Source organism: Stigmatopora argus, chromosome 2 (genome assembly GCF_051989625.1).
Source record: "Stigmatopora argus isolate UIUO_Sarg chromosome 2, RoL_Sarg_1.0, whole genome shotgun sequence".
Taxonomy (NCBI): Eukaryota; Metazoa; Chordata; class Actinopteri; order Syngnathiformes; family Syngnathidae; genus Stigmatopora; species Stigmatopora argus.
This window is the reverse complement of record NC_135388.1, coordinates 22,409,015-22,436,930: the sequence shown is the minus strand read 5'-3', so window position 1 is coordinate 22,436,930 and position 27,916 is coordinate 22,409,015. Positions and strand designations below refer to the sequence as shown.

General features: G+C 41.7%; 1 protein-coding gene across 1 annotated transcript; it reads right to left on the bottom strand.

The window, feature by feature from the left end:
• Positions 1-653: 653 nt before the first annotated feature.
• On the bottom strand, positions 654-27,916 carry fah (fumarylacetoacetate hydrolase (fumarylacetoacetase)). The gene is made up of 14 exons (XM_077591949.1): positions 27,742-27,916; positions 27,473-27,583; positions 27,057-27,178; positions 25,698-25,747; positions 21,684-21,774; positions 10,521-10,618; positions 6,306-6,358; positions 5,101-5,200; positions 4,048-4,178; positions 3,294-3,369; positions 2,991-3,037; positions 2,525-2,626; positions 1,243-1,360; positions 654-998 (listed from the first exon to the last, which is right to left on the bottom strand). The coding sequence occupies exons 1-14, from the start codon at positions 27,820-27,822 to the stop codon at positions 922-924; spliced, it is 1,257 nt and encodes a 418-aa protein (XP_077448075.1). The 5' UTR covers positions 27,823-27,916; the 3' UTR covers positions 654-921.

Here is a 27,916-nt window from a genome sequence, read left to right as displayed (position 1 = left end):
CAATACACTGCAATGTTGATGCTCATTGTTGCCCCCTGTGCCATTGTAATTTACCATTATATATGCTTCCATTCAGATAGTAGAAGCTCTTGTGTTTACTTAAAATACACTTATAACTTTTTTGTATGTTTAATTTCATACTAACTCTAGTTCACAGTGAAAATTAAACATTTAAAGCCTCCTTCTACAGAAAGATTTCTATTGATGTTCGCGGTGTGCTTCCTTATGTGAAATAATCAATGACTTCTTTCTCAAATTTATGCTGACGCGTCTAAACAAAACAAATCTGTCAGCTGATAACATATGTCTCAAAACATGCAGTGTTTGTTACTGAAATCCCAAGACACCGATGTACATAACAAGGGTTTTGACTTTGTACATAGTAATGGAAAATGTTATATATTCAAATGAGACCTCACAGCATTGTCAGACTTCAAGCACAAAATAATTATTGAGAATTAATCTGTACAGTTGCAATGACGTTTGAAAAAATAAATTACAATATATAACTACATGTAGTACAAATACTGCATTGCTCCATAAAAGTGAACAAGGTATAAATACAAAACACTCCATTCTCAGAATTTGCAGATGACAGTGATCTCCTAAAAGTAAAATTATGCAATGTGTAACAAAATAAAAAGCATAAGCAATGACTCTAAAATGTATGCTTTTATTAGTAATCGAGAAACAACATACAGAAATTGTTATAACACTCATTCGGCAGTTACATTAGAGATGATGCGAAACAATTTGTCTGTTGGATGTTACAGAGGAATCCAGTTACTATTGCTTGTGATACAGTATCTCTGAGATGTGCATGGACAATTAACTGTGGCTCACATCATGTCCTTCGAGCAATAGTGAATAAGTGTCGTCTGTGAATGTGCGTGTGCTGAATACACGCACACAAAGATTCTTTCAGTGTTGCAAGGCAGGGAGGATGACTCCAGTGCAGGACCCAAAGCCCACTCTGTAGCCATTTCTTACACAATGACCTGCACATAACAACAAAAATATATGGGTTTCCTTCATCTGTTATTTTATACCGTATGCTAATCAGTATGGTGCAATTTTTATCATACATTTTCATGGCACTTGAGGCAAATAGAAAATCCATGACCTCTCATGTAATATAAGTACACGTGTTTATAGGCTTATATATTCTGGAACAGGCTAACCTAACAACAGCTAATACGTCAATTTTGTTGTTTCCCATTTATGATGAATGTTACACCTAACCTGTAATAGTGACTTCGTCTTCATCTTGGAGGAACGTTCTGGTTTCACCTCCACCAAGATCAATGTGCTTAGACCCCTTCCATGATAGTTCCAACATGGAGCCAAAGCTCTGTGGATCCTTTTGGGAAACAGATTATGCACTGTATATTAAAATGGGTAGATACCAAAAATAGTTGCAAAAGCAAAGCTAATTATATAATTTTTAGTTTTCTAATTATGCATTCATCTATATACACCAACTTTCAATTGGTTTCTTGGATTATATAATTATTAGTGAACTAAAAAGATTTAATCTAATAACATATAGATAAAGTCACCTGGTAGTGTAGAGGTTCACTTCTTTTTTGGTACAAATATGCTTTTGTCTAGGACATGAAACTGTCAAGAGAATTGCCATATTCCATGGCTATGACCGTGTTGTCATCAATCTCTGGGACACTGCTACAAGCTGTGAGCCATATTGAAAGTTTCTAGGCGATTTCTCAAAGTATTTAGACTACTTTCTTCATCGTTATTGCTTTCATTGTTTGGGAGAAATTAAACGTCCACTTCGCTCCTCTGCGCCGTCCAGCCGTCAATTACCCGTACAGGGAGCTCTATTTTCGGATAAGATCAACAAAGTCAGCCCGCTGCCCAAACTTTAATGAAATCTTAACTTCCACATTTCTTTGCCGCGGCGTCCAGCCATCTTCCCCGCCCAAAGTGCTCTATTTTCAGATAAGGTCAATGACTTCTGCCGTAATGTTGCTGGGAGCTTTGAAACAACATGTGGTGAAATATCCACATTTCTTAGCCTCGGCATCCAGCCATCCGCGCTGCCCAAAGTGCTCTATTTTCGGATAAAAATGATGGCCGCCACCCGCTGCCCACCATTTTTTTTTTGGTGCCGAATTGAGTGACAGTCCTCTGTCTTCCGCCATTTTCTAAGTGGCAACCAGAAGACAGGGAAGTGGCTTCCCTTGCGAGTTTGAATGTGGATTTTAACATTTTTATGAACTTTTTTTTTATACTTCAGAAATCTGCAACGTAGTGAAGCAGCGAAAGTGGAAGCTGCGGAGTGAAGAAGGAGCACCAGCTTCACAGTTTTGGGGCCGAGGGTTCGTCCTCACTGTGTGGATTTTGCATGTTCTCCCCGGGATTGTGTGCGTTTTCTCGGCTGTTCTTTGGTTTCCTCCCACATCCCAAAAACATATTGGGTAGGCTGAATGGCTGAATTTACATTCTAAATTCCAAATTGACCCATAAGTATGAGTGTGCATGAATAGCACTTTCTGATACTCACAGATCCACTAATGGTACCAGAAGCCAGCAGGTCTCCAGGTCGGGTGTTGCAGCCATTGATTGTGTGATGGGCAAGCTGCTGTTTCATTGTCCAGTACATGTACTAAAGACATGAAATAGATTATGGAACAGCTGTAGTTTTAAAAGAACTGAATTTTAAAATGAGCATTCAACGATTTTGTGGATGTAATCTATGCTTTCACTAAGCTCTTGACAGGAATTAGTAAGAGACTGACTACTTGACAAATAATCACTATCATGATAGAACTTGTGTATTAGTAGTTATTAGTTGTTTCTTACTTGCCTTTAGTGGATATGAAAAATTAATCATCAGCCACTTTGCTTGTTTAGCAGACAATCTGATTATTTATTTTCACATTTTTATGAACTTTGAAAAGATAATAATTAATAACAGAAAAAAATTGCGAAGAAGTGAATTTGCGATAAGTGAAGTCGAATATTCTTACTTTGAAATTTGATTTACAGATGGTTGTTGATTCCTTCATAAGCCGCCCTTCAAAATAAGAAAAATCATTATTAAAAAACTTTTATAACATAAGAATTCATTAAATACACCAGCTTGTCATGACATGGACAATCAAATGAATGAAATACAATGTCTACGTTATTTGCTGAATTAAATTTGTCACAGATGATCAACAAATTTGACCTACATTTTATTTGTTGCTACCTTAAAATTGCTCAAGCCTCATGGGACGTGACCTACAAAAATTCAAACAAATTTAATGGGAACTTTCATTCTTCTATACCTTTCAATGATACAAATAGATTAATGTTGAAAGTGTATGGATCCTCATGGCGGAGGTAGGGGAGTGGCTGTGGATCCTGCAAAAAGTGGGTGAAGGCAGATGGGAACAAATAAACAAAATGATGAGCCATAAAACACCTCAGTTGTTGAAAGAATGATTTTAACAATTCATCCAAACCTGCTCCGAAATATTGCGATATTTATATTATATTATCATGATTTTTGCTGGGGCTAGAACCACGGGTATAGCTCCAGCAAAAATCAAGTCATAGAATTTGTTACAAATTACCCTGTCAACTGCTGAAATTATATTAAGTATAAAGAAAATTCCCACAGTCAATCGTCTACAGGTATAAATAGATACATAGAATAAACTGAAAACTCAAATGGAGAAATAAGATTCATTCATTCAAGTTGAATTCACAATGCAAGTTAGTTCCTCTTTATTGTTTATAAAAGGTGTGAAGGGTAACTATATATAATGTTTTATTTTCTATTGTCATTTATGTACAGAATCTTGTTTTTTCAAAGTGCTTTAAAAATAAATTTTGTTTAGTTAATATTTTAAATACAAAGTATATTAACCAATTTTAACCCACTGTCCTCATTTGAGGACAGCCTGAATTTCTTTTCTTACTTGATGTAAAGGAGTTTGCTCCAATTTGAGCAAATGTTCTGGTTTAAGAAGACTCAATACAATGTGTGTATGACAACAAATATTTGAGTATTGTGTGTTTAGTATTCTTGGTTGTGACCTGAATGGGATTGGGCTCTGCAAAGGGTAACAAGGCCTCCATGGGCACCACCCAAGGTGAGATGGTTGTTCCAAAGTTCTTGCCAAGGAATGGACCCAAAGGAACATACTCCCAAGATTGAATGTCCCGAGCTAAAACAAATAATTCGTTGTTATGAGTTTTGATGAAACAAAAGTAGGAAAATGTCCTTCTGGAAGAGCTTAAATAATAATAATAATATATGAACAGAATTTAGCACAGTCTATAATGCAGCATTACATCAAAGTAATATAATAACTAGGGTCCTTGAAGTTAATAAACAAGGAAAAGAAGCGTGTGACGCCAGAACGAACCGGGGTCTAGACCTGAACGGTTCGATTTCTCCTCGCAAGAATAATCCAGAATACGTATTGACTTTTCTCTTTATTTGTGCGTGCTTTCAAATTCAGTGCGACTGTAAATTAATGTTGTCAATTTCATATATTCTTCCCATAAGTAACACTCTACAATGATGCCTGTTAGAGCTCCATCCAGACATCCATCCATACTGCTTATTCTGACAGGCAGGTACGTACATAGGTGCTGTCATGTTAAGCAATACCAACATAAAAGTTAACGGGACGACCTGACAGCCAAGTGGTTAGCGCGTCAGCCTCACAGTTATGGGGTTGAGGGTTTGATCCTTACTGTGTGGATTTGGCATGTTCTCCCCGGGGTTGTGTGGGTTTTCCTGAGCTACCCTGGTTTCCTCCCACATCCCAAAAACATGCAGTGTAGGCTGAATGAACACGCAAAATTGCCCCAACGTATGAGTATGCCGACTCCTTGTGCCCTGTGATTGGCTGGCCACCGATTCAGTGTGTCCCCCCACCTGGTGCCCATAGTTAGCTGGGGTATGCTCCAGCACTCCCGCGACCGAGCCTTGTGAGGATAAGCGGTTCAGAAAATGAATGAATAAATTAAAATTTACTGGTACACACAAACTTATGTGATGGCATCAAAATCAAGAATGTAATTTATTGTCTTTTACAAGAACATTTGTTGGGTAGGTAAATGTTGTGCAGAGGTATTTACCGCTCCAGTCGTTCATGAGTACCATTCCAAAGATGTGTTCATGGGTTTTCGTAATAGATATTGGCTCTCCAAGCAGATTTCTCCCTCCAACAAAGAATGCCTACACAAAGAATTTATGGAATAAAAAAAAAAAAAAAAGATTAGGTTAACATGAGAAGCTTAACATCATAAACAACATTGTATACGTCTTTGGTAGTGTATGAGCTAAAAGGTCTCATATATTGGGTGGGTAGATGTTTTTTATGATACATTTGTAAACACAAATACAGTGGTACCTCGACATACGAGTGCCCCGACATACGAGCAATTTGAGATATGAGTAAAATTTGGAGCAAATATTTATCTTGAGATACGAGACAAATTTTGATATGAGCAGACAGCGGACGCGAGAGGCTGCTCATAAGAACATCATGGGCACTGTCTCTCTCCCCGCAACTCCCTCGTGTAATGTCTCTCTGGTCACAACTCCCTCGTGTAATGTCTCTACGAGCACTGGGTGGAGCGTTGCATTTTTTCAGTGTTTTTCGCAAATACGAGAGTTATATATACGACTTCTCGTTGGCAAGTGGTCGTGCGTTATCCTATTGTGAGGACATTTGTGTGCATTATTTTCGGAATATTTTGAAGGGAATACAAAAGCAAACAACCCTCGATAGGTTCCTTTTCGCTGTATCTGAAAGTCAGGGTGGAGGCGGGGCAAATAGAGCCAGGTGAGAAGAAAGGTATAAAAATTTAAAACAAAATTAGAATTAAGTTTAGTGGAAGGTTAGATTAAACTTATTTCTGAGTGTGTTTGCATCGTAATCCAAGTTCATTTAAATTTGTTTATGTTATGTTCTGAGCGCATTGCCGTGCAAAAAGGCCCACCCTCTCTCTCTCTGTCCATCTCTCCCCCTCCACGAAATCTGTTTAATTTTAATAATATTAAACACATTTTAGTTCTATTAAACCACTAGTTATTTGTTACTTTTTTTAATAGATGGCGAATTAAAATAAATAAAAATGTTTTTCCAATCCAATATCCTGTTTTTAGTGTTTTTTCAGAGGGTTGGAACAAATTAATTAGTTTTTAGTTCATTTCTATGAGAAACGTTCATTTAAGTTACGAGAAAATCGACGTATGAGCTCAGTCCCGGAACGCATTAAGCTCGTATCTCGAGGTACCACTATAGTGTATGTTAGAGTGAAAGTGGAATTGTAATCACCATCTCCAGCTCAATGTCCAACTGCTGTGATGGACCAAACATGGGAGGTTTTGCTGTGAAAAAGGCAAGTAACATTGTTATAGGTTCATTACATTACTGTAATATTTGCATACTACTGTGTTGTAAAACGGTCATATAAAACATAATCAGTCTATTAAGCATCATCATCTTCCGCTTATCTAAGGTTGGGTCGCAGGGGCAGCAGCTTCAGCAGGGAAGCCCAGACTTCTCTCTCCCTAGCCACTTCATCCAGGTATTCCGGGAGGATCCCATGGCGTTCCCGGGCCAGCTTGGAGACATAGTTTCCCCAGTGAGTCCTGGGTCAGCTCCGTGGCCTCCTCCCGGTGGGATGTGCCCGGAACACCTCACCAGGGAGGCGTCCTGATCAGAAGCCTGAGTCAACTCATCTGGCTCCTCTCGATGTGGAGGAGCCTCTCCCTAGCTCTAAGGGAGAGTCTGGACATCTTGCGAAGGAAACTCATTTGAGGCGCTTGTATCCCAGATCTTGTTCTTTAGGTAGCCACCCACAGGTGGTGACCAGAGATAAGGGTAGAAACGTGGATGTATCAGTAAATAGAGGGCTTCGCTTTTCTGCTCAGCTCCTTCTTCACCACACTGGACTGATGTAGAGTCTACCTCACTGAAGACGCCTGTCGATCTTATCTCTTAGGACCTTATCTTGGACTAAATTTCCCCTCTAAAATGCGGAACTAAACAGTTGCACACTGGTCACACACTCTCAGAGCACAAGAAAACCAATCCAGCGCAGTGAATACACTGCAAATGAATTAGATACTGTCAAAACGTTCATAAAAGTGTCAAAATTCATGGTGAAACTCTCAAGTGGATAAAAGCAGATGAAACATGGCAGAAGTCAGGGTACTGCCACCCAATTCAAAGAAGAAGCTAAATTTCACTGTAAAAGTAAGGTCTTGCCTTTTCCTGTTTTGTTCTGATTTCATTTTGGAACCCCACCAATTGAGGAGGACCTCATCGAATTGATGCAAATTGATTAAGAAATCTGCAGATCTTCAACATGGCACGCAGTTGACGACAACATGGTCAGAGCCATCAAATTTGGCAATCATTTTGACAGTGTCATGTCCTTGTAAAACAGCATATTTGTACTAGAAAAGAAACGGCGGCCACCATGTTCCTTGTGCGCTGAAAACCTCTTGCAGAAAGAAGCTCCTCCTGCTGCCCCTATGGCTCTCGAATCTAACGAAGAGACTTGGACCAAAGCCCATAATAAACAGTTTTTTTAATTATTATTATTTAAATCAAGTGGAGAGGAACTATTTTCACTGTGAATTTGTTAATGAGTTATATTTAAATATTATTACATTACAGTCTTTTCATATGCCTATATCTGTAATATTTAATAAATGCACTTATTGATAATTGTACTTGTGTACTTGTATTTTTTTATAGGCGTGAAAATGTAGTATGCTACGTCGTAATAAAAGGGTGATCCTACTTTGCAGTTTTTCGATTATAGCGGCCATGTCTGGTCTTCATTATCCACGATAATCGAGGGATTACTGTATTCACACTTATATTTTACTTTCTGCGGCCTGTGGCGCGAGTGGTTAGTGCATCGGCCTCACAGGTCTAGGGTCCTGGGTTCAAATCCAGGTCTCGTCCACCTGTGTGGAGTTTGCATGTTCGCCTGCGTGGGTTTCCTCCGGGTACTCCGGTTTCTTCCCACATTCCAAAAACATGCATGGTAGGCTGATTGGACACTCTAAATTTCCCCTAGGTATAGGTGTCAGTGTGAGTGTGCATGGTAGTCCGTCTCCTGGTGCCCTGCGATCGGCTGGCCACCGATTCAGGGTGTCCCCCGCCTCTGGCCCGGAGTCAGCTGGGATAAGCTCCAGCACTCCTTGTGTCCCTAACGAGGATAAAGCGGTTCAGAAAATGAGATGAGATTTTACTTTCTATACTTAATCCTTGTGTCTAGGGCTTGAGATAAGGAGGCATGGGATATTCCATCTCTACCATGAGAAGGATCAAACCATTATTCTCAAGCACCTGAGTGATAAGACAGTTGTCAAGAGTTGCCAAGACTATCTACCCATAGAAAACAACTCCATATTTGGAAGTTTCTTCTAAACTGAAACATGCCCACTAATATTCAAATTAATGCCTACTTTTGCCTAGGGGAAAGATATATATATTGAAGTTAGACGTCGAATTGTGTGTGCTTCTGCCTCTGCTGATGTATTTGAACGCAGAGTGATGGGGATTTGTTGCGTTTTTCCCCCTGTGTGACCTGTCCCTGTGATTGCCCATTGAGTTGACCTGTCATTTCCCTGGTGTATTTCCTGCATGCTGCTTCCTGTGTAAGCAGAGCTGCCAACCTCCGCCGACCCCATTTCAGGAGTACCCTTGTCCCATTTCCGGAGTATTTCTGGAGTGAATGCGATTCAGACAAAATCGATATAAAATGTAAAAAAAACAAGCACAGGACAATTTAAATCCAACTGTTATTATTTATCATGTTTTTACATTAGTTGAAATATTGTTTTTTTTGCATACTATAAACTAAAGTACAGCATAATGAAAATAAGTCTGTCTTTGTGTTTGGGTCCTTCTACCTGCGTTTTACAGTCAGTATTTCCAACATGTGTCACACTGAAGTCGCACTTGCATGTTGTACAATGTGCAAATTTCGGTCCTTTTGGAGACGGCTTGGGATATTTCGTCGAATACGAACCAATAAACTTCTGTGAGTGTCTGGGTTTCTTATTTGAAATTTCATCCAAATTGCCATACATTTTGCACTTGCAGGCATATTGATAAGACTTACCAGTGCTGTGTACTCCTACTTCCTTTAGAACAAACCCACAAATTATAGGATTGGTTTCAAAACAAAAGACTGGTGGTTTAGTCAGTCTTAATAATACTTACTTCCCTTATGAAAAAATGAAAATGATAGAGGCTACCTAAGCAATTGATTTTGAATCAATTGTCACACTGAATTCGCACAAGATGAATCATTCGTCAGAACTTGTAACTCGGATGATTCACAATGCACTCGTGTTACCGAATTCTTCCGGTTTGAATCAAGATGGCGGAAGCCGTAGCGATGGTGTAAATTTTGAGGCATTTAAATTTGAAATTTGGCACTTTTTCAAAATGATTGATTAAAAAAAAAAAGTGACATTTTTTGGGGATTTCCGGAGTTTAGGGAGGTTGTCCGGAGTTGGCGTTGCATTTCCGGGGAAAATCCTGAAATTCCAGAGTAGTTGGCAGTCATGTCTGTCTATTTTAACCCTGTGTGTTTGTCAGTCCTTGTCAGATTGCCTCATCGTGATATTCGTGTTTCCCCTAATAAGTTTAGTTTTGCTTGTAGTTACTCTGTTACTTTTTCCTGAGTTTTGTATCCTGGTTATTTTAGTAAAGTTTTTGTTAATTAAAGAAAACCAAGGCTGTCTTTGCTTGCTTCCATGCAATTGGGTCCTTCAATGCCCAACCCCCTAACTTAACACAGAGACTCAGTTTCTTTGTTGTATCTGTTTATATTTAAATGCTCTAGAACAGAAAATGAACAAATGGCCTTGTATATACAAGGTCAAGACACAACGCTAACAGAAGTTAAAAACAACTGCAGTTCTTTTAAGTTGGCTGTTGGAGTAAATGAAAATAGAAGAACAAGCTGTGAAATTGGGTGAGATCTTTTTTTTAGCAACCACTTCTGATGTTGCTCACAGTAGTCCTCAATGTTCTCATATGCCCATAAATATAAAAAACTTGAGTGAACATTGTCCCTGATCCGACCATTTCACACATTATTGCGAATTGTTCCAGTGAGAGTTGGAGATCACAGCGTGATGAAGCCAACAGAACCAAGTAATCTGCAAAAAGCAGGGATGCAATACTGAGGCCACCAAATCAGACCCCATCAGCGGCACGGCTGCATTTAGATATCCTGTCCAAAAAGTTATGAAAATAATCGGTGACATAGGGCAGCCCTGGCAGAGTCAAAGCGCCACCGTAAATGGATCCGACTTACTGCCGACTACTCTGACTCCAGTTGCTAGAAAATGCGGTAGGTATCCCATAACTTGGAAAACTCAACTAAAGAAAATAGTAATAAAAAGGCCACAGAAAAAAATTACAAATTTTTGATACAGGACAGGAGGTGCCAGTTGTTGCATGTTCATCAATCCGGTTAGGAAATTTAGGGTTGTGCCTCTGCCTCTGCAAACTTACTTTGATCAGGTCTCATCTGTCCTAAGGGCCGACGAATAGGGGTACCCGAAACAACCACTGATGAAGCTCGGCCATGATATCCAACGGGAAGCCTCAACCTGTCACAAAATAATGCACAATTTAGGAAGTAATGACAAATGAACAATGAACAGGTTGTTTCAATTCTTTGTTGGGATAACATAACGATGCAAGGTGCAGTGTTTCTGAAAAACAAACCTAAAAACAGTAACCCCTCGAATATCGCGGTAAATATAGACCAGACATGGCCGCGATAAGCGGAAAATCGTGAAGTAGGATCACCCGCTTTATTACTACCTCAATACATGTTTTCGGGCCTATACAGAAAATACAAGTACACACAAGTACAATGATAAAAAAGTGTATATTTATTAAATATTTCAGCTATAAGTGTTGGGGTTATTCTGGGATACTATTATTTATGTGTGCATTTTAATTATTTTTGTATAAGTTTCTTTAAATTGTGACTGGGGCAAGCTCGAGGTCACTCTCCAGGACAGTTGGCTCCAGCTAGAGACTTAACATTTCACCGAGTCCTCGCTCCGAGGACTGATTACTGGAAGATACGCCTCGACCCTTTCCCCAGATACAAGTTCGCAATGAAGATCTGTGAAGGACGCTTAAATTGTTGTTGATTCAGCGGATGGCTATCAATCAACCTCCGGGATTACTCGCATATGTTTTTCAAATTATGATGCTCGTTTCGCTTGATATGGCGATTATTGTTGCAGTTGTTTTTTTGCTTACGCAATTGATCGATAACCTTGTAATTGTTTTGATTTGAGGCCTTAAATGGGCAGGAGAAATGCCGCTCGGGAGAATATCCCGGTGGCGAGGATGCCAGGGGATTGATTCTCCTTGAAAGTTTGTAGCTAGAGTATGTCAATGATGTCTCACTGTTTTGATTAAAGTATACCTAATAATAAACTTATCAATAAGCATATCAAAAAACTGTAAGGTACAGTCATACATCTAATTACGAATGCCTCTAAGTGTGAAATTTCCAGGTTACGAAAGCTTTTTATATGCAAATGAGTGCCTTGAAATAAGAAAAATTTCCAAGTTACAAACCCCCCCAAAAAGTACATGCATTCCTTATCCGTAATTTTATTTTGAAAATATTGTCGCGGTTGCATTGATTCTTGCTTTAAAAGATCACTCCACCATATACTGGGCTATCATTGGCTGTCTCACAACAACCGTCCATTTTCTTTAACCCATTGTCTGCTTAAACTTATGTATGCTTGGGGAAGCTGTAGCCCAGGGGTCGGGAACCTTTTTGATGGAGAGAGCCATAAAAAAATTCATATTTTTTAAATGTTAATGCTTGAGAGCCATGCTCTGAATTTAAAAGTCAACATACATGAAAATGCCTTTTTAGTCACTTCCCCATTTGTAAAGTACAAAAAGTATCTGAATTATTTTGACAACATTGTTACGTTGTTGCTAATCAATGAGTATCAATGAGAATATCTATGCAGAAGAGTGTAATGAAATTAGGATTAGAAGGCGCTGGAGGTTGTGTCAATGCCATAATACCAACGTAACGCTCCTATTCCTGCACTTTCTCACCAGCTGTTTCTAAAGTTCACCTCACAGGTTAGCGGAGAGCCATATTAACCCATCAAAAGAGCCATATGTGGCTCCCGAGCCATAGGTTCCCTACCTCTGCTGTAGCCGACTGCCTTGACCTGAACGGCAGCCTTCGGTGGGTTAAATTTGCTGCGGGGGCAGGCGATGGGCCGTGTTGTCAGTAATATGGAGGTTGACGAGTTAGTTGGTCGATGTGCACCAAAACGGACGCATGACTAAATGCAACGCTCGGCAATACACGAGGAATTCAACTGGGAGGCAGAGCCAAGATTGCAACTGCACAAATCAGAAAAAAAACGGGGGAGAAACAAACTTTCCCGAGTCGTGCCCACTTTGACGACGTTTGTCTTGTGCATTTTAGAAACATTATTAAAAGTCCTCAAAACTTTGTAGGTTTTTTTCCAAAATGTTCGTCATCCAGCACTGCAGAAGCAGGTAAGAACCAGTAGTGACTTATAAAATGGGTATAAAATTACATTTCAAAGAAATCCCAAAACATTAATGGTTGTTGTTGAATAATGTGTTTGTTTGAATTCTTAATGCTGTGTTCATTAAATGAGTTCATTTTTGTGTGCTATCTCTATGTTGCATCCCAGTAGCTTCGTCTTGTTCCCATGCGTTTTAACATGGGTTTGTATATATATCTTGTTTTTCATTTTGTGACAATACATTTATGATCATTTTCTCTCATTTTTGTGTTTCTCACATCTTTCTTACAAAATTAGGACATGTTGACCAATTTTAAAGGGTTTAGTTGGTAGATGTGTGAGGACCGTGGAACGAATTAGATAATTTACATATATAGAAGACCTGTACTTACGAATTTTTCAAGTTACGAAAAAAGTTCTGGAACCAATCAATTTCGTAAGTAGAGGTATGACTGTATTAATATTTAAATAGAATGTATATATCTAAAAATGTAAATACTTTAAATAGTGTACACAGTGGAAATAGTTCCTCTCCGGTTGATATAAATCCCCCAAAAATGTTTAATGGGAGTTTTAGTCCAAATCATTTGTTTTCTTGTGGCCATTGTGTCAGGCCCAAGGCCAGACTGGTGGGTGGTTGCGCGTGCCATCCAATCACAGGTCCAGCGCCTGATGGCTGAAGCAGTGCCAGGTGTTGCTCATCAGTCATCAAGGAGTATTTAAACCGACCAGAGCATGACCACGTTGCAGGATTGTCTTTATCAGTTCACTGTTAAGTACTTTCTTGCGCTTCCTCCTTGTTTACGTCACCTGATCCCCGACCTCTTGTTTTTTTTCAAAGGACCTTGACCACGCTCACGACCACGGACCATGGTCCACAATCACGATCTCGAGCACACATTTGCTTTAGACCTCTCTAAGGACCTCTCGGCTACCAACCTCCATGCCATGTTCACCGACCTGCCTATGATGCTCCCCTTGTACCTTCAGCTTGCCCTGGTACATTCTGAATAAACTGAGAGCACCACAAACTGAGTTTTCCCTGTGCCTGCTTTGGGGCCCTCTGCCCACGAACATAACAGCACGATCCAGCCAAGATATGGACCCCACAGGCGCAGACCGAACCCCCGCAAGTCAACCAGCGCCACACATGGATCAACACAGTCAGGTGATCCAATTTCTTCTAACCGAGATATCTCAGATCTCGTGTACATGGTGTTTGAGCAGCAGAGCCACACATGCAGAACGGACCGAGCCATGATCGCCTACCTCATCAGCTGTCTTCGCGGTGAAGCTCTGTTGTGGGCTAGCGCCGAGCGGGAGAGAGGTTCGAATATTTGCTCTACGTATGCTAACTTCACAGCAGAGAAGCAGAAAGTGTTCGATCACCCAGTGCGTGGCAGGGAGGCAGCAAGACGCTTGATGTCTCTCCGCCAGGGCGTCCAAAGCGTGGCGGAATATTCAGCCAAGTTCCGTACCCTCGCCGCTGAGAGCAAGTGCAACGACGTTGCCCTCCAGGAAGTATTTCTTGGGGGCCTAAGCGAGTCCCTGAAGGACGAGTTGGCTTGCTGAGATGAGCCCAGCTCCCTTGATGCCCCTGTGAGTTTGGCCATAAAAATTGACGGTCGGCTCCGAAAACGGCTAAGACTGCGGCGTGAAAGCTCGCACGTACATAGATCCCACATGTGAGCTGCAGCGGCCATTGCCGACGTCTCCTCCAGCTGCGGATGGTCAAGCTCCCCTTGATGACGTCCGAGCCCATGCACCTGGGTCACAGCAGGCTTTTCTCCTGGGACGGCCAGACACACGAGACCACTGCACTGGTCGACTGTAGGGCAGATGAGAGCTTCATCGACCGCTCCATGGTTTCCCTAGTGGGCATCAGGACTTTCCCAGTGTGTGTACCGTTGAGGACCGCTGCCCTAAACAGGCAGCCGTTGGGCAGAGTAGAGCTCCAGACTGTACACCTCCGTTTATCCGGGAACCACCAGGAAGTCTTATGTTTTTGACTGCCCGGCAATGTTCCCTCTAAGCTGCGCGCGTGAGCAATTGCGCACTACTCTCGTCTTCTCCGCGCACAGAAATCATATGGCGCGCACAAAATAAAATCCCAATTTTTTTCCCCATGATGGCGCCGTTCACGCAGCAGCAAGTGGCAGTAGCTCTGTCCACTCTTATGTTTTTTTGTGTTTTACAGCCCTTCTAGCTTTTTTTAATTTCATTTTAATATTTCTTAATACATTCCTTTTTACTTTACTGTGCAAATAGAAGAACAAGTGGTGAAATCGGGTGAGAACTGTCTAAATCTGCTGTGTGTGGTTGTGTGCGTGCGTGCGTGTGTCTAGTATGTGTGATCGTTTGTCTTCAACCTACACAATGGACTATAAATGGAAATTGGCCCTCGGCTACAATCTTACATATATATGTTCATTAACATGAATATAAATGTTCATTCATACGTGCTATCCCTTATTAAATAAATCAAAGCAAAATCATGGAAAAATATTGCATATAAATGGAAACTTGACTATCTCAAGTTCAGCAGAAAAGTCATCTGAACGAGACTGAGAAGTGAGAAGGACAGATGTGTAAAATAAGGTAAAATTTAAGTCGGATTTGTGCATCTTCTAATGGCATTTATGAAGATGTTTTATTCATAGATATTTTTTCATTCATTTTCTGAACCACTTTATCCACTTTATCACTCGCGGGGGGTGCTGGAGCCTATCCCTGCTGTCTTTGGGCCAGGGGCGGGGGACACCCTGTATCGGTGGCCAGCCGATCGCAGGGCACAAGGAGACGGACAGCCATACACACTCAGACCCATACCTATGGGCAATTTTAGAGTGTCCAATCAGCCTACAATGCATCTTTTGGGATGTGGGAGGAAAAGGGAGTACTCAGAGAAAACCCACGCAGGCCCAGGGAGAATATGCAAATTCAACACAGGTGGACCGACCTGGATTTGAACCCAGGACCCCAGAGCTGTGAGGCTGACGCGCGAACCACTCATCCGCCGGGCCGCCCATTCATAGATATCAATCATTACATTTTATTATTACTACCGTAATTACTCGAATATAACGCGCACTCGAAAATAACACGCAGGTAATTTTGGGCCAAAAAAATCTGGAAAAACGCAGTAATCGAATATAGTGCGCACCTAAAATTTCCCGCTGACGAAAATCAGAAATCTTACCTTTTTTTCTTCGTTTCACGATTGTTTTGTTCAAACAAATTTATTCATTAGAATCCTTCAAATGAAGAGTTCCTCTCTCTCTTTGTCTGTCCTCTCATCCGTCTCCTCATACATCTTTCTTCGTTGAGAATCCTATCAACGTCCACGCTTCCTTCATCCACTTCCTCTTCCTCCCACAACACATCATCCGATTGGCTTTACGAGATGACGTAAAATCTGTGCGTCAAAGTGAGTTTGACAATGCTTTTTTTCGATCGAAAATTTGTAATTTATTTTAGTTATTGATTATAACACTGAACTGAGAGAGGGTGAACTGAGACGAGTACAAGGCTAGAGGGGGGCAGTAGTGGTCTCGGCTTTACGAGATGACGTAAAATCCGTGCGTCGGCTTTACGAGATGACGTAAAATCCGTGCGTCGGCTTTACGAGATGACGTAAAATCCGTGCGTCGGCTTTACGAGATGACGTAAAATCCGTGCGTCGGCTTTACGAGATGACGTAAAATCCGTGCGTCGGCTTTACGAGATGACGTAAAATCTGTGCGTCAAAGTGAGTTTGACAATGCTTTTTTCGATCGAAAATTTGTAATTTATTTTAGTTATTGATTATAACACTGAACTGAGAGAGGGTGAACTGAGACGAGTACGAGGCTAGAGGGGGGCAGTGGTGGTCTCGGCTTTACGAGATGACGTGAAATCCGTGCGTCGGCTTTACGAGATGACGTAAAATCCGTGCGTCAAAGTGAGTTTGACAATGCTTTTTTCGATCGAAAATTTGTAATTTATTTTAGTTATTGATTATAACACGCACCCCCAACTATTGGAATTAATTATATGGCAAAAATCTGCGTGTTATATTCGAGTAATTACGGTAAATCATTTATGTGTAGTAGACATGCACCTGCATATGGGAGGTGTGATACTGGTGTGTGCCCATAGCGAGCAATGATGATGTTGCTCACACTGGTACTTAGTGTGCTCAGGGAGGTTGTCTTTCTGCCCAGACAAACAAAAAATTAGAGAAAACATTGCTGCCCGGAGAATTCCGTAGTGCTGGGCCTCCTTTTGCTCAGGGAACCCAATCCAATCATCGACTGGTCAAGCCCCAAGGCTGGAGTCCGGCCTGCCACACCAGGTGTCTCCAGTCGGCCCGTGTACCCACAAGGCCCCATCAAAGGCCAACCCTGCTGGTCTAGCCACAGTGCCGGACTGTTATCATCAAGTTTTTAGCAAGGACCATGCAAAGACACTTCCTCCTCATCACCCCTATGATTGTGCCATTGATCTATTGCCTGGTGCCACTTTTCCTTGGGGCCGTCTCTACAACATCTCCAAGCCTGAGCGGGAGACACAGGGGATTATATCTCTGACGCACTAGCAGCAGGTCTCATCCGGTCATCCTCCTCCCCAGTTGGGGCAGGATTCTTCTTTGTGGGAAAGGAGGGCTCGCTGCACCCCTGCGTCGACTACTGAGGCCTATACAACATCACCATCAAGAACAGGTACCCTTTGCTCTCATTAAATCAGCTTATTCTCTGCTTCACAGGGCCTGCATTTTTACCAAATTGGATCTCTGTAACGCCTACCATCTGATTCGCATTCGGGAGGGGGATGAGGGGAGGTACATTGCCCTGGTACATTCTGAATAAACTGAAAGCACCACAACTTTGGTTTTCCTTGTGCCTGCTTTGGGGCCCTCTGCCCGCAAACATAACACATGGCTCCATTGTCCATGATATTCGAGGGATTACTAGACTTGCCTGACTACGCATTGGATGGAAACATGTCAGGTAACAAAACAACCTAAAAACACCATTGTCTGTTCTAAACGAATCAGTCAAAACATAGGCTTTGTTCTTGTTTTTTAAAGCATGAGGATGGTCAAACTTGTTGATTAAAGCTAGCTTCAACATGAAGCCAGGCAGCATTTCCACACATGATGTTGATGATCCGCACATTCAGTTACTAATCTTTGAATAAAAATTTTCGGGAAGGCATCCGCTTCCAAAAAAACTTGTTGCTGCCTGTTCTGGCCAGGGCCGAGTTGCGGGGCAGACCTCGCTCACCGCCAGCATGCTCCGCCGGATCGCCAGTGTTACACCCTGCATTCGATCTTGACACACAGGGGGAAATAATCAGAACAGCGACATGTTGTTGTTAGTTCAATCCAAACTTTTACTGTAATGATTCAACACAAAAACCCATAACATACAATTACACCCATATATATACATTATCAACACGTTAGAACCCAAAACATAATGTACAATTACACCTATATATATAAATATATATATATTCAACACTTTAGAACCCAAAACACAATGCCCACACACACTCGTTCAACACACGGTCATAACTTGTTATATCTTTTCCTATTACAACTTCTAGTAATCCTACTATTATTCCACAGGGCAAACAATGCAATATCAACAATATAACATCCTTTCTATGACCGTTATAGACACTGTCAACGATAATGGTGGCCGAAGGTAGCGTGCTAAATGCTATTCCATGTGCGTGCCCCGAGACTCTCACATTCACGCCCGTAATTCAAAAGTAAATAAACATTAATAACCATTATCTCTTTTCTCACACGCTAAACAGTGTATATTACAAACCCCAAACTCAAACAGCCTTTACAACAAACAGCATACCTTGACACACAGGGGGAAATAATCAGAACAGCGACATGTTGTTGTTAGTTCAATCCAAACTTTTACTGTAATGATTCAACACACCTCCCGTGCTTCAAGCTATTTGCTAAGACATCAATAATCGAATACCGATCTACTTTAACATGCCCCACACTTGCCATGTGGATCCAAGGATCACCAATCGAACACCGATACACACATTCAATCCAACCTCGTCATAGCTTCTTTACATGCAATCGTTAATAAATCAAACACTCTAGTATGTCACACTAATAGATCAAACACTCTAGTATGTCACACTCTCCCCCACAAAAACAAATGTCGTCCCGACATCAGTATATTCCAAATATCTTCCCCTTGTTGGTTGTTATGCTGAACAGTCTAGCGAACTTGTCATTTCACATCCTCTTCTGTAAACTGATACTCATGAAAACTCCAGGCGGCAAGGGCCACAGTTCAAATATAATCCACAACTCGTACGGTCCACGTTCACTGGATGGAAACTGTAATCACAGTCGTAACAGTCCATGTTCGCATAATACATGCCACCCTTGTAGGCTCAAGCCTGTTGGAGTCCATACATAAAGGGTGGTTGAATGTAATATGGCTGCAGGTGTACTAACCAAGGAACCACTCCTGGTGCAGGGTAAGCAGGTACCAGCTGATGTGGTGACTGAGTACTATAACAGGAGGGGACACCAAGCTGATCATAGGTCGTTCGTCGTGGTGGATGTCTCTCCCTTATTGGCCGTTCATAAGTCAACGCCTCAGGTTCATTCACAGTGGTTGGCGGAGAGGTCTCTGATAAATGATCATCACGAGGATCTTCAACAGCCAGATTTGTTCCCTCACCAGGCAGGTCCTCCCGCTGATAGTCATCTTCTCGTTGTACTGGTCCGGAAGCAGGGCCCTTCACTCCGAGTCTCCGATTCGCTGACAGTGGCCTGTGCTCAGGCTCCATCCCTTGGGCATCTCTCTCATTTAGCACCTGGAGGGGCTGGTAGTGAAAGTCATATTCGTCACCACTGTCTTCGTCTGACTCTTGAAGATGAGATACGGGCTGCTGTTTCTTTCTCTGCATACTTTTGCCAATTTTTCCTTCTTCTAGTGTTGCCTCAACAGGTAAATGATCACAGGACATCAGTAGATTTCTGTGCAGAACTCTGGAACGCCCTTTACCTTTTTCTGGCCTGACTTCATAAATTGGTAGATCAGATCCCAGTCGCCTCACCACCGTATGAACTGTATCTTCCCAGAAGTCACGGAGTTTTCCAGGTCCGCCTCTTGGTGTCAGGTTTTTTATCAGGATGCGCTCTCCTGGTTGTAGCACAGAGCTCCTCTCACTGCCATCTGCCTGGTTTGTGGGGGGATTTAGCTGGCTCAGAATTCAGTGAGCAGGTCTTGGACACTGGACATCTGAACAGCAATCCCAGCGGTGCCTCCAAAATGTTACACCCTGCATTCGATCTTGACACACAGGGGGAAATAATCAGAACAGCGACATGTTGTTGTTAGTTCAATCCAAACTTTTACTGTAATGATTCAACACAAAAACCCATAACATACAATTACACCCATATATATACATTATCAACACGTTAGAACCCAAAACATAATGTACAATTACACCTATATATATAAATATATATATATTCAACACTTTAGAACCCAAAACACAATGCCCACACACACTCGTTCAACACACGGTCATAACTTGTTATATCTTTTCCTATTACAACTTCTAGTAATCCTACTATTATTCCACAGGGCAAACAATGCAATATCAACAATATAACATCCTTTCTATGACCGTTATAGACACTGTCAACGATAATGGTGGCCGAAGGTAGCGTGCTAAATGCTATTCCATGTGCGTGCCCCGAGACTCTCACATTCACGCCCGTAATTCAAAAGTAAATAAACATTAATAACCATTATCTCTTTTCTCACACGCTAAACAGTGTATATTACAAACCCCAAACTCAAACAGCCTTTACAACAAACAGCATACCTTGACACACAGGGGGAAATAATCAGAACAGCGACATGTTGTTGTTAGTTCAATCCAAACTTTTACTGTAATGATTCAACACACCTCCCGTGCTTCAAGCTATTTGCTAAGACATCAATAATCGAATACCGATCTACTTTAACATGCCCCACACTTGCCATGTGGATCCAAGGATCACCAATCGAACACCGATACACACATTCAATCCAACCTCGTCATAGCTTCTTTACATGCAATCGTTAATAAATCAAACACTCTAGTATGTCACACTAATAGATCAAACACTCTAGTATGTCACACCAGCATGCGACAACGGACAACCGGCCGAGAAATTACACTTCTACTTCGCTCCTCCGCACCGTCCAACCGTCAATTAGCCATCCAACGAGCTCTATTTTCGGATATGTGCAACAACGTCACCCCACTGCCCGGACTTGAATGGAATCTCAACTTTCATCGCGGCATCCCACCATCCTCGCCGGCTAACCAGCGGGGAAATAATCCACTTCGCTCAGTGCCGTCCAGGGAGCTCTATTTTTGGATAAGTGCAACGACGTCAGCCCACTGCCTGAAAGTAAATGGACTCTTTAGTTCCACGTTGCTTCGACTCAACGTAACGCCATCCTCACCAAAGTGCCCTGTTTTCGGGACAAGGTCGATTCCATCTGCCGTAACCCGTAATGTTGCCTGGGGATCGCATTTCTAAAAAAATCCTCCTTCGCTGGTTCTCTCTGCCGTCCAATTCGCTGAGCAAGTTTTATTTTCAAATGGGCTACACAGCGTAAGGCTCCAGGCCACCCAGAAAGTTCTATTTTCGGATAAAAATGATGGCCAGACTCCGCCATTTTTTTTCTTCAGTTGAGTGTTTTTGACCTTCTTCTGTCTTCCGCCATTTTCTAAGTGGCAAGCGGAAAACAGGGGAGTGGCTTCCGCTTGAGTTTCAGCGTGGATTTTCACATTTTTATGACCTTTTTTTCTGAAAAAAATCTGCAATGTATTGAAGCCACGAAAGTTGAAGCTGCGAAGTGAAGAAGGATCACAGAAATACATTCTATGTTGGAAACAGAATCGGAATTCATCAGTTTTAACCATCACATTGAACAACAACAACAAAAGAAAGAAAATGACACATACAAGGGAAGAAGTGTTTGGGTCATCAAGTGGTGCAACTATTGCTCAGATAGGAAAAGGGAATACAAAACAGTGGATAAGATGAAAGAAAAGTGTCCTAGTCTATGGTGTGTTTTTTTTAGATTACCAGTTTGGCATTAAAGCATTTTCCTTTCCACGAAACATGGTGCCGACATTAGTTGCATGATCCCTTGATGAGTAGAAGTCAGTGTAATCACCTGTTTTAAAAAAACAAAAAACAAACGATGACTCATAGTCAATCAAAACAAATTATCTGCAAAATGTCTATGGGTGTGGCGAAGCGTCTGAGTGATTAACGCGTTGGTTACAGTTCTGGGGTCGAGGGTTCGATCCCAGTTTGGTACTCACTGTTTGGAGTTTGCATGTCCTCCCCGTACTTGCGTGGGTTTTCTCCAGGTACTCCGGTTTCCTCCCACATTACAAACATAAGTAGGAAATGCTGGTTGAACACACTAAATTGGCCCTAGGTATGAGTGTGAGCTGACTGGTTGTCTGCCTCCTTGTGCCCTTTGATTGGCCTTGCCACTAATTCAGGGTGTCCCCTGCCTGGTGCCCATAGTTAGCCAGGATAGGCTCCAGGACCCTCAGCAACCCTTGGGACTATAAGCAGTACACAAAATGAATGAATGATTGAACGAATGTCGATGTGTAATATCTGCGCAAAGAAATATTTTTGCAGCTGCTCCTTTGTCTAAAGTGCACACGATGTTGCTGCGACTGCCTTAATCTCTCGCAACGGATCCCATTGTCCAACCCAATCCATAACTTATATGGTGTCAGCGTCCCTAATTATCCTGTCGAGTGTACTGATTTTAATGTTGTTAATATAGATATTTTTTACCATTCCTGACATATCCTCTTCCTTCTAAGGCAGGGGTCTCAAACTCAATTTACCTGGGGGCCGCTAGAGGCCGAGTCTGGGTGAGACTGGGCCGCATCAGGATTTCCACAAGAAAAGCGCTGATAAAACATTCCAACGTTATCAAATATCTTTATTTTTTAACAAAAAATAATGAATTAAATAAATTAACTTAAAGATGAATAAAAAATCAATCAATCAGTAATACAAAAATAAAATAATAATGAGCATACAGTAGATATACACTGGCTGGCTAAGTAGAGAAAATGAATTATTTTTATTCCGTTTCAAATGTCTGTATTAACAGCTCTTTAACCTTTAACTTTCTGAACTTGAATGGAACATTGAACATGAAATATACTGAACACGGCTTCTCTTGCCTACTCCTTGCTGCTAGAGACCTGGCAGCGCTTCTTCTCACATAGCTGAGTCACATTTGGCTTGAGGGAGGAAGCAGTGGAGACCCTCAGTAGAGCTTGAAGATGCCCATCAGTAAGTCTGTACCTGTACTTGGACTTTTTGAAGTTCAAGGTGGAGAAGAGCTTCTCACACAAGTATGTGCTCCCAAAAAGGCACATGGTCCGCTTGAACATTCGGGAAAGTTCAGGGAAGCTGGGGGTCAACTCTCTCAAAAATTGCCCAAGCTTGTCTGCTTCTCCACTCACCTCCCTGAACTTGGCTTTGAGTGCAGAGTTGCACTGCAGGTCAATGAGCTCCATTTGAAGCTCAGGAGGGGCATCTTGCACATCAAAGGAGAAGGGGTCCGCAAAAATTTGAAATGTGGCTTTGTGTGTCTCTAAGTCTGCAAATCTGTGATCAAATTCCTCCTGTAGCTTCGAAATGGCCTCAACATTCTCACCACTGAATGGTGTGCCTGCATCCACGAGAGCCTTGCATGCTGGGAAATGGCAAAGGTTTGTCTGAGAGAGCTGGGCTTTCCATAACACAAGTTTAGTGCAGAATGCTCTCACGTTGTCATAGGCAGCACTGACAAGTTGCCCCTGGCCTTGTAGCTTCTTGTTCAGTACATTAAGCTCATGTGTGATATCAACAAGAAAAGCCAAGTCCATGAGCCATTAGGGATCACTTAGCACAGGAACAGCAACCCCGTCTATCTCCATGAAGTCTTTTACTTCTGCTCTCAACTCAAAAAATCTCTTCAACATGTTTCCCCTGCTGAGCCAACGTACCTCAGTGAAGTAGAGCACATCCCGATATTCTGACTCCATTTCCTCTAAAAAAGCACGGAACCTTCCGTGCTTTAAGCCCCTGGATCTGATTTGGTTGATCCATTTCACAACGACAGACATCACATTGTCAAATTTCAGGCATCTGCTGCAAAGGGCCTGCTGATGGATAATGCAGTGCAGAGCTATGGCCTCCTCCACACCCTCCTCTTCCAGTTTTTTTTGAACAAGTGCTACCAGTCCATTCTTCCTCCCTGTCATTGATGGGGCTCCATCGGTTGTTATTCCAACAAAGCTCTTCCATGGCAAACCGGCATTCTTAATGGCATCACACAGCTGGTGAAATATTTCCTTAGCGGTGGTCTGGCCATGCATTGGAATTACTGTGAGCAACTCCTCCATTACCTGAAAATTTTCATCACCACCACGGACATATATTGCGAGCTGGGCAGTGTCTGTGATGTCTGTGGTCTCATCAAGAGCCACTGAATATACACTGAAACATTGTGCTTTCTCACACAGTTGATCATAAATGTCACTTGACAGGTGAGAAATGCGCTCTGCCACGGTGTTGGCAGAAAGGCTGATGTGGTTGAACAGACTTTTCTTTTCTGGACAGACAATATGTGCAGCCTGTAATATGCACTTTTTGATAAATTCACCTTCTGTGAATGGCTTTCCTGCTTTAGCAATCAACTCCCAAACGGTGTAGCTAGCTTCGACTGCTGCATTACTGTCTTTGGTAGCCTTCTTGAAGAAATCCTGTTGCCTCAGAAGACTCTCTCATTTCCCTGGTATTTTTCGTACTCCTCAGCATGTCTCGTAGTATAATGACATTTCAAATTGTATTCCTTGTGCACCGCAACTTTTTCAGTGCAAATGAGACACGTCGGGGTGCCCCTGTGTTCAACAAAGAAATATTGCACTCCCCACTTTTCTTGAAACTGTCTGTGCTCATCACCGACCTTTCTCTTTACATTAGGCTTTGAAAGAGACATCTCTGGGGCTCTGTAATATGTTTTTCCACTTGGAATGAGTCTCGGGTTGATCTTTCACACTTCAGTCGCGCGGGTTTGTGGCGCATGCGCACTTTCGCTCTCCGTTTCTCCGTTTCAATCGCGGAGATGGCTACAGACACTGACACAGGCTGGATCACAGATCATAGCGCCTCATTCATTTCTATGCTGAGAGCAGCAGAGGAGTGTGCGCGCTGAGCGGAGTGATCGGCTTCACGGCTTCTCCTCCGCCCAGCTGATTGGAGGAATGAATGAGTGAGTGAGCGAGGCACTGGACAACCCGGCCGATGTCCCGCCCTCCAGAGCCGTATACCTCACCGTGATTGGTTCATTCAGCTCCGAACACAACAAGTCTCATTCATATCAATCTTGCGGACTGCACGAACATTAATCTTTCATATTAAGACGGGGGCCACAAATTATCGTCCCGAGGGCCGCAGCTGGCCCACGGGCCGCGAGTTTGAGACCCCTGTTCTATGGGGAGTGAAATGCCACGTATATTTTCACCCTTCTCAACCCAATCTTTCCCTTTCACACTGATTTCGGAGCGTCGTTAATGGGCAATTGGCAGGCCTTACTGTATTGTAAATGTATGTATCGTATTTACTCACATGTAAGCCACCCCCGTGTTGAATTTTGCAATTTCTCACATATAAGTAATCATTCATCCAGAAATAGTAAATGTTACTTGACTGGTGAAAAAGAGTATAGCAAATTTTGTGTGCATATAAGCCTTGATTCAGTCATCATTTTTTTTGGTACAAATACGGATTATATGCGAGAAAATACGGTATATGTGTATGTCTGGCTTGGCTGTACCTGGAATGCATCTCGCTGTACAATCAGCCTATCATGCATGTTTTGCAATGTGGGAGGAAACCGGAGTACACAGGTGGACCCACCTGGATTTGAACCCAGTACCCCAGAGCTGTGAGACCGACGCGCTAACCGCTCAAGCCGCCGGGCCACCCCAAATCTTAACATTTCAAGGAAATAATTTCCCTCTCTCAAAATGGTATAGTACATTTTTAGGACGGTATTATTTTGTATAGACTTACCGATATCTGCAGGAAGATGCATTATGGCTACACTCTGAGGGACAAAAGCTCTTCATACATGAAAGATAGACAGTTCAGGTCAAAATGAAAATATGAAAGTGTAATGTGTTAAGCAACAATAAGGCAAATAATTCAAACACCAAAGAAACACAATAATAAAAACTACACAACAATGAACATTTCAAGTTGAAAGCTTTTTTAGTATTTGTATTACTCTTGAGCAGCAACAAGAGTGGTTAGGAAAACTGCTAACAAATTTGCCAGCCTAGCACTGAAAGAAAACAGACAATTTGAAACATTCGGACTCCCCAATACACTTCACTAACATTGCTTGCACACTCACTTTGTCCTATCACACTCCTATCTGACCTCTCTTGGTTCCTTGGTGTTTCCCTTCCCCACATTGTGTTCCCCCATAAAAATAATTACACATTAAACTAGAAAAGGCAATTTTTGGATTGTGTATAGATGCTTTGATTTATGGGTCACTTCCTATAGATTTTTGGTCAATTTTTTTTTTAGTCTGGGGGCATTTTTGGGTCACTTTATCATTAACTCATGTTTGTGTTCCCAAACATGAGAATTCACATCAAGTCCTTCCAATTCCAATGAATTGGACGTCTGTTGTTTTTCATAGCTGGCACAAAATTAATTTTGATAAAATGAAAGTGAATTTAGGGTGGCCGGGCGGCCAGGTGGTTAGCGTATTAGCCTCAGTTTTGGGGCCGTAAGTTCGATCACAGGTCAGTCCTCACTGTGTGGAGTTTGCATGTGCTCCTAGAGCTTGTGTAACTTTTCTCCGGGTACTGCAGTTTCCTCCCACATCCTGGGATGGTTGTAAATTCTAAATTGTCTCTAGGTAGGAGTGTGAACGTGAATGGTTGTCTGCCTCCTTGTGCCCTGCGATTGGCTAGCCACCAATTCAGGATGTCCCCTACCGGGTGCCTGTAGTTAGCTGGGATAGGCACCAGCACTTGTGACGATAAGTGTTTCGGAAAATGAATGAAGGTGATTTTTTGGAATGTTTCAAAGAATCGGTCAAAGTGCATGTGCCGTGTGGTTTGCTAAAAAGGTGGACAGCAGGACAAAAAAAGTTTTGGGGGCCTTTGCTTGGCAAAACATCCCCACAATCATGTTTGTATATATCACTATTCTCTGTTCCCTAAAACCCTTTCCTGTCCAACTGCTTTCTCATAAGAGAACAAGCCAACTTCCATGTGACACATAAAAATTGTTCTAGCTTTTAAAGACACTCATATTTACCAATCTATGTGTTTGGACAAATAAACAGGATATGTAAAAACAGAAAATAATGAAAGAGAAGGAACAGAAAGAAAATAATTGACAGTATAGACTCACCTACTACGGAGAGTGCAGTCATCTCTTAGAGTGCTTTCATTGGCCGAAAGCAAAATTTGCAAAGTATGCCTTGTCTCCTTCCATGCTTCATATCCAAGAGCCATGAAAGCATTTAATGTAGGCTAACATGTGGAACACAATACCATATACATGGGGAAAGAAAATATGTCTGCATCATATGGTTTTACAATTATATGACGAAAAATTGAATAATTACTAGCTGTATGATACAATGACAATTACCCTTTGACACAATTACATGTGTAAATGTTTGCCTTATGAAACACTGTTGTGATAAAGCTCAGGGAGTTATTTGAGATTGCTGCCAACTAAAACATTTCTTTGGTAATTCTTTTTAATGTTGAATGAAGATGGAAGAGCAGTGCAACGATGCTGTAACTTTTCAAAAGAATTACCTGTTGTAAAACATCTTGATTTTTAGACATCACAGGTCCATCAAATAGTGAGACTATAACACTCAGGTCCAGTATCTGTTCTCCAATGGCGACCCCAATGCGGCGTTTGGACTGAGGAAATAAAACTTCTGAAATTATCTACTGTTTTAGTGTTTTTTTGTGTATGTATAATTTGATCTATGTAACAAACAGTAATAATTTAAGCAAGAAAACATGTTTTGTCCTGTTCTTTTTAAGATAATTAAATAAATAAAAACAAAAGCTCTTACATTGTCCAAAGTGGAGAAGATGCCATATGGAAGGTTGTGGTAAGAAAAATCAGATGCTGCATCTACTTTTATAAAAGACATTTTATTCCTCAAGGTAGGGTTCCAAGTTCAAAGTAGTTGAGTTACTGAGTGAGAAGCATCTGTAAGGGTTTACAGATGTTGCAAGCATCGGACG

Coding starts and splice junctions, on each gene's coding strand:
- fah (XM_077591949.1), bottom strand. CDS start 27,822: ATGTCTTTTATAAAAGTAGATGCAGCATCTGATTTTTCTTACCACAAC. Junction 6,359..10,520: donor ACAGATGAGACCTGATCAAA/GTAAGTTTGCAG, acceptor CCTTTTTCACAG/CAAAACCTCCCATGTTTGGT. Junction 3,370..4,047: donor CAGAGCCCAATCCCATTCAG/GTCACAACCAAG, acceptor CACTTTTTGCAG/GATCCACAGCCACTCCCCTA.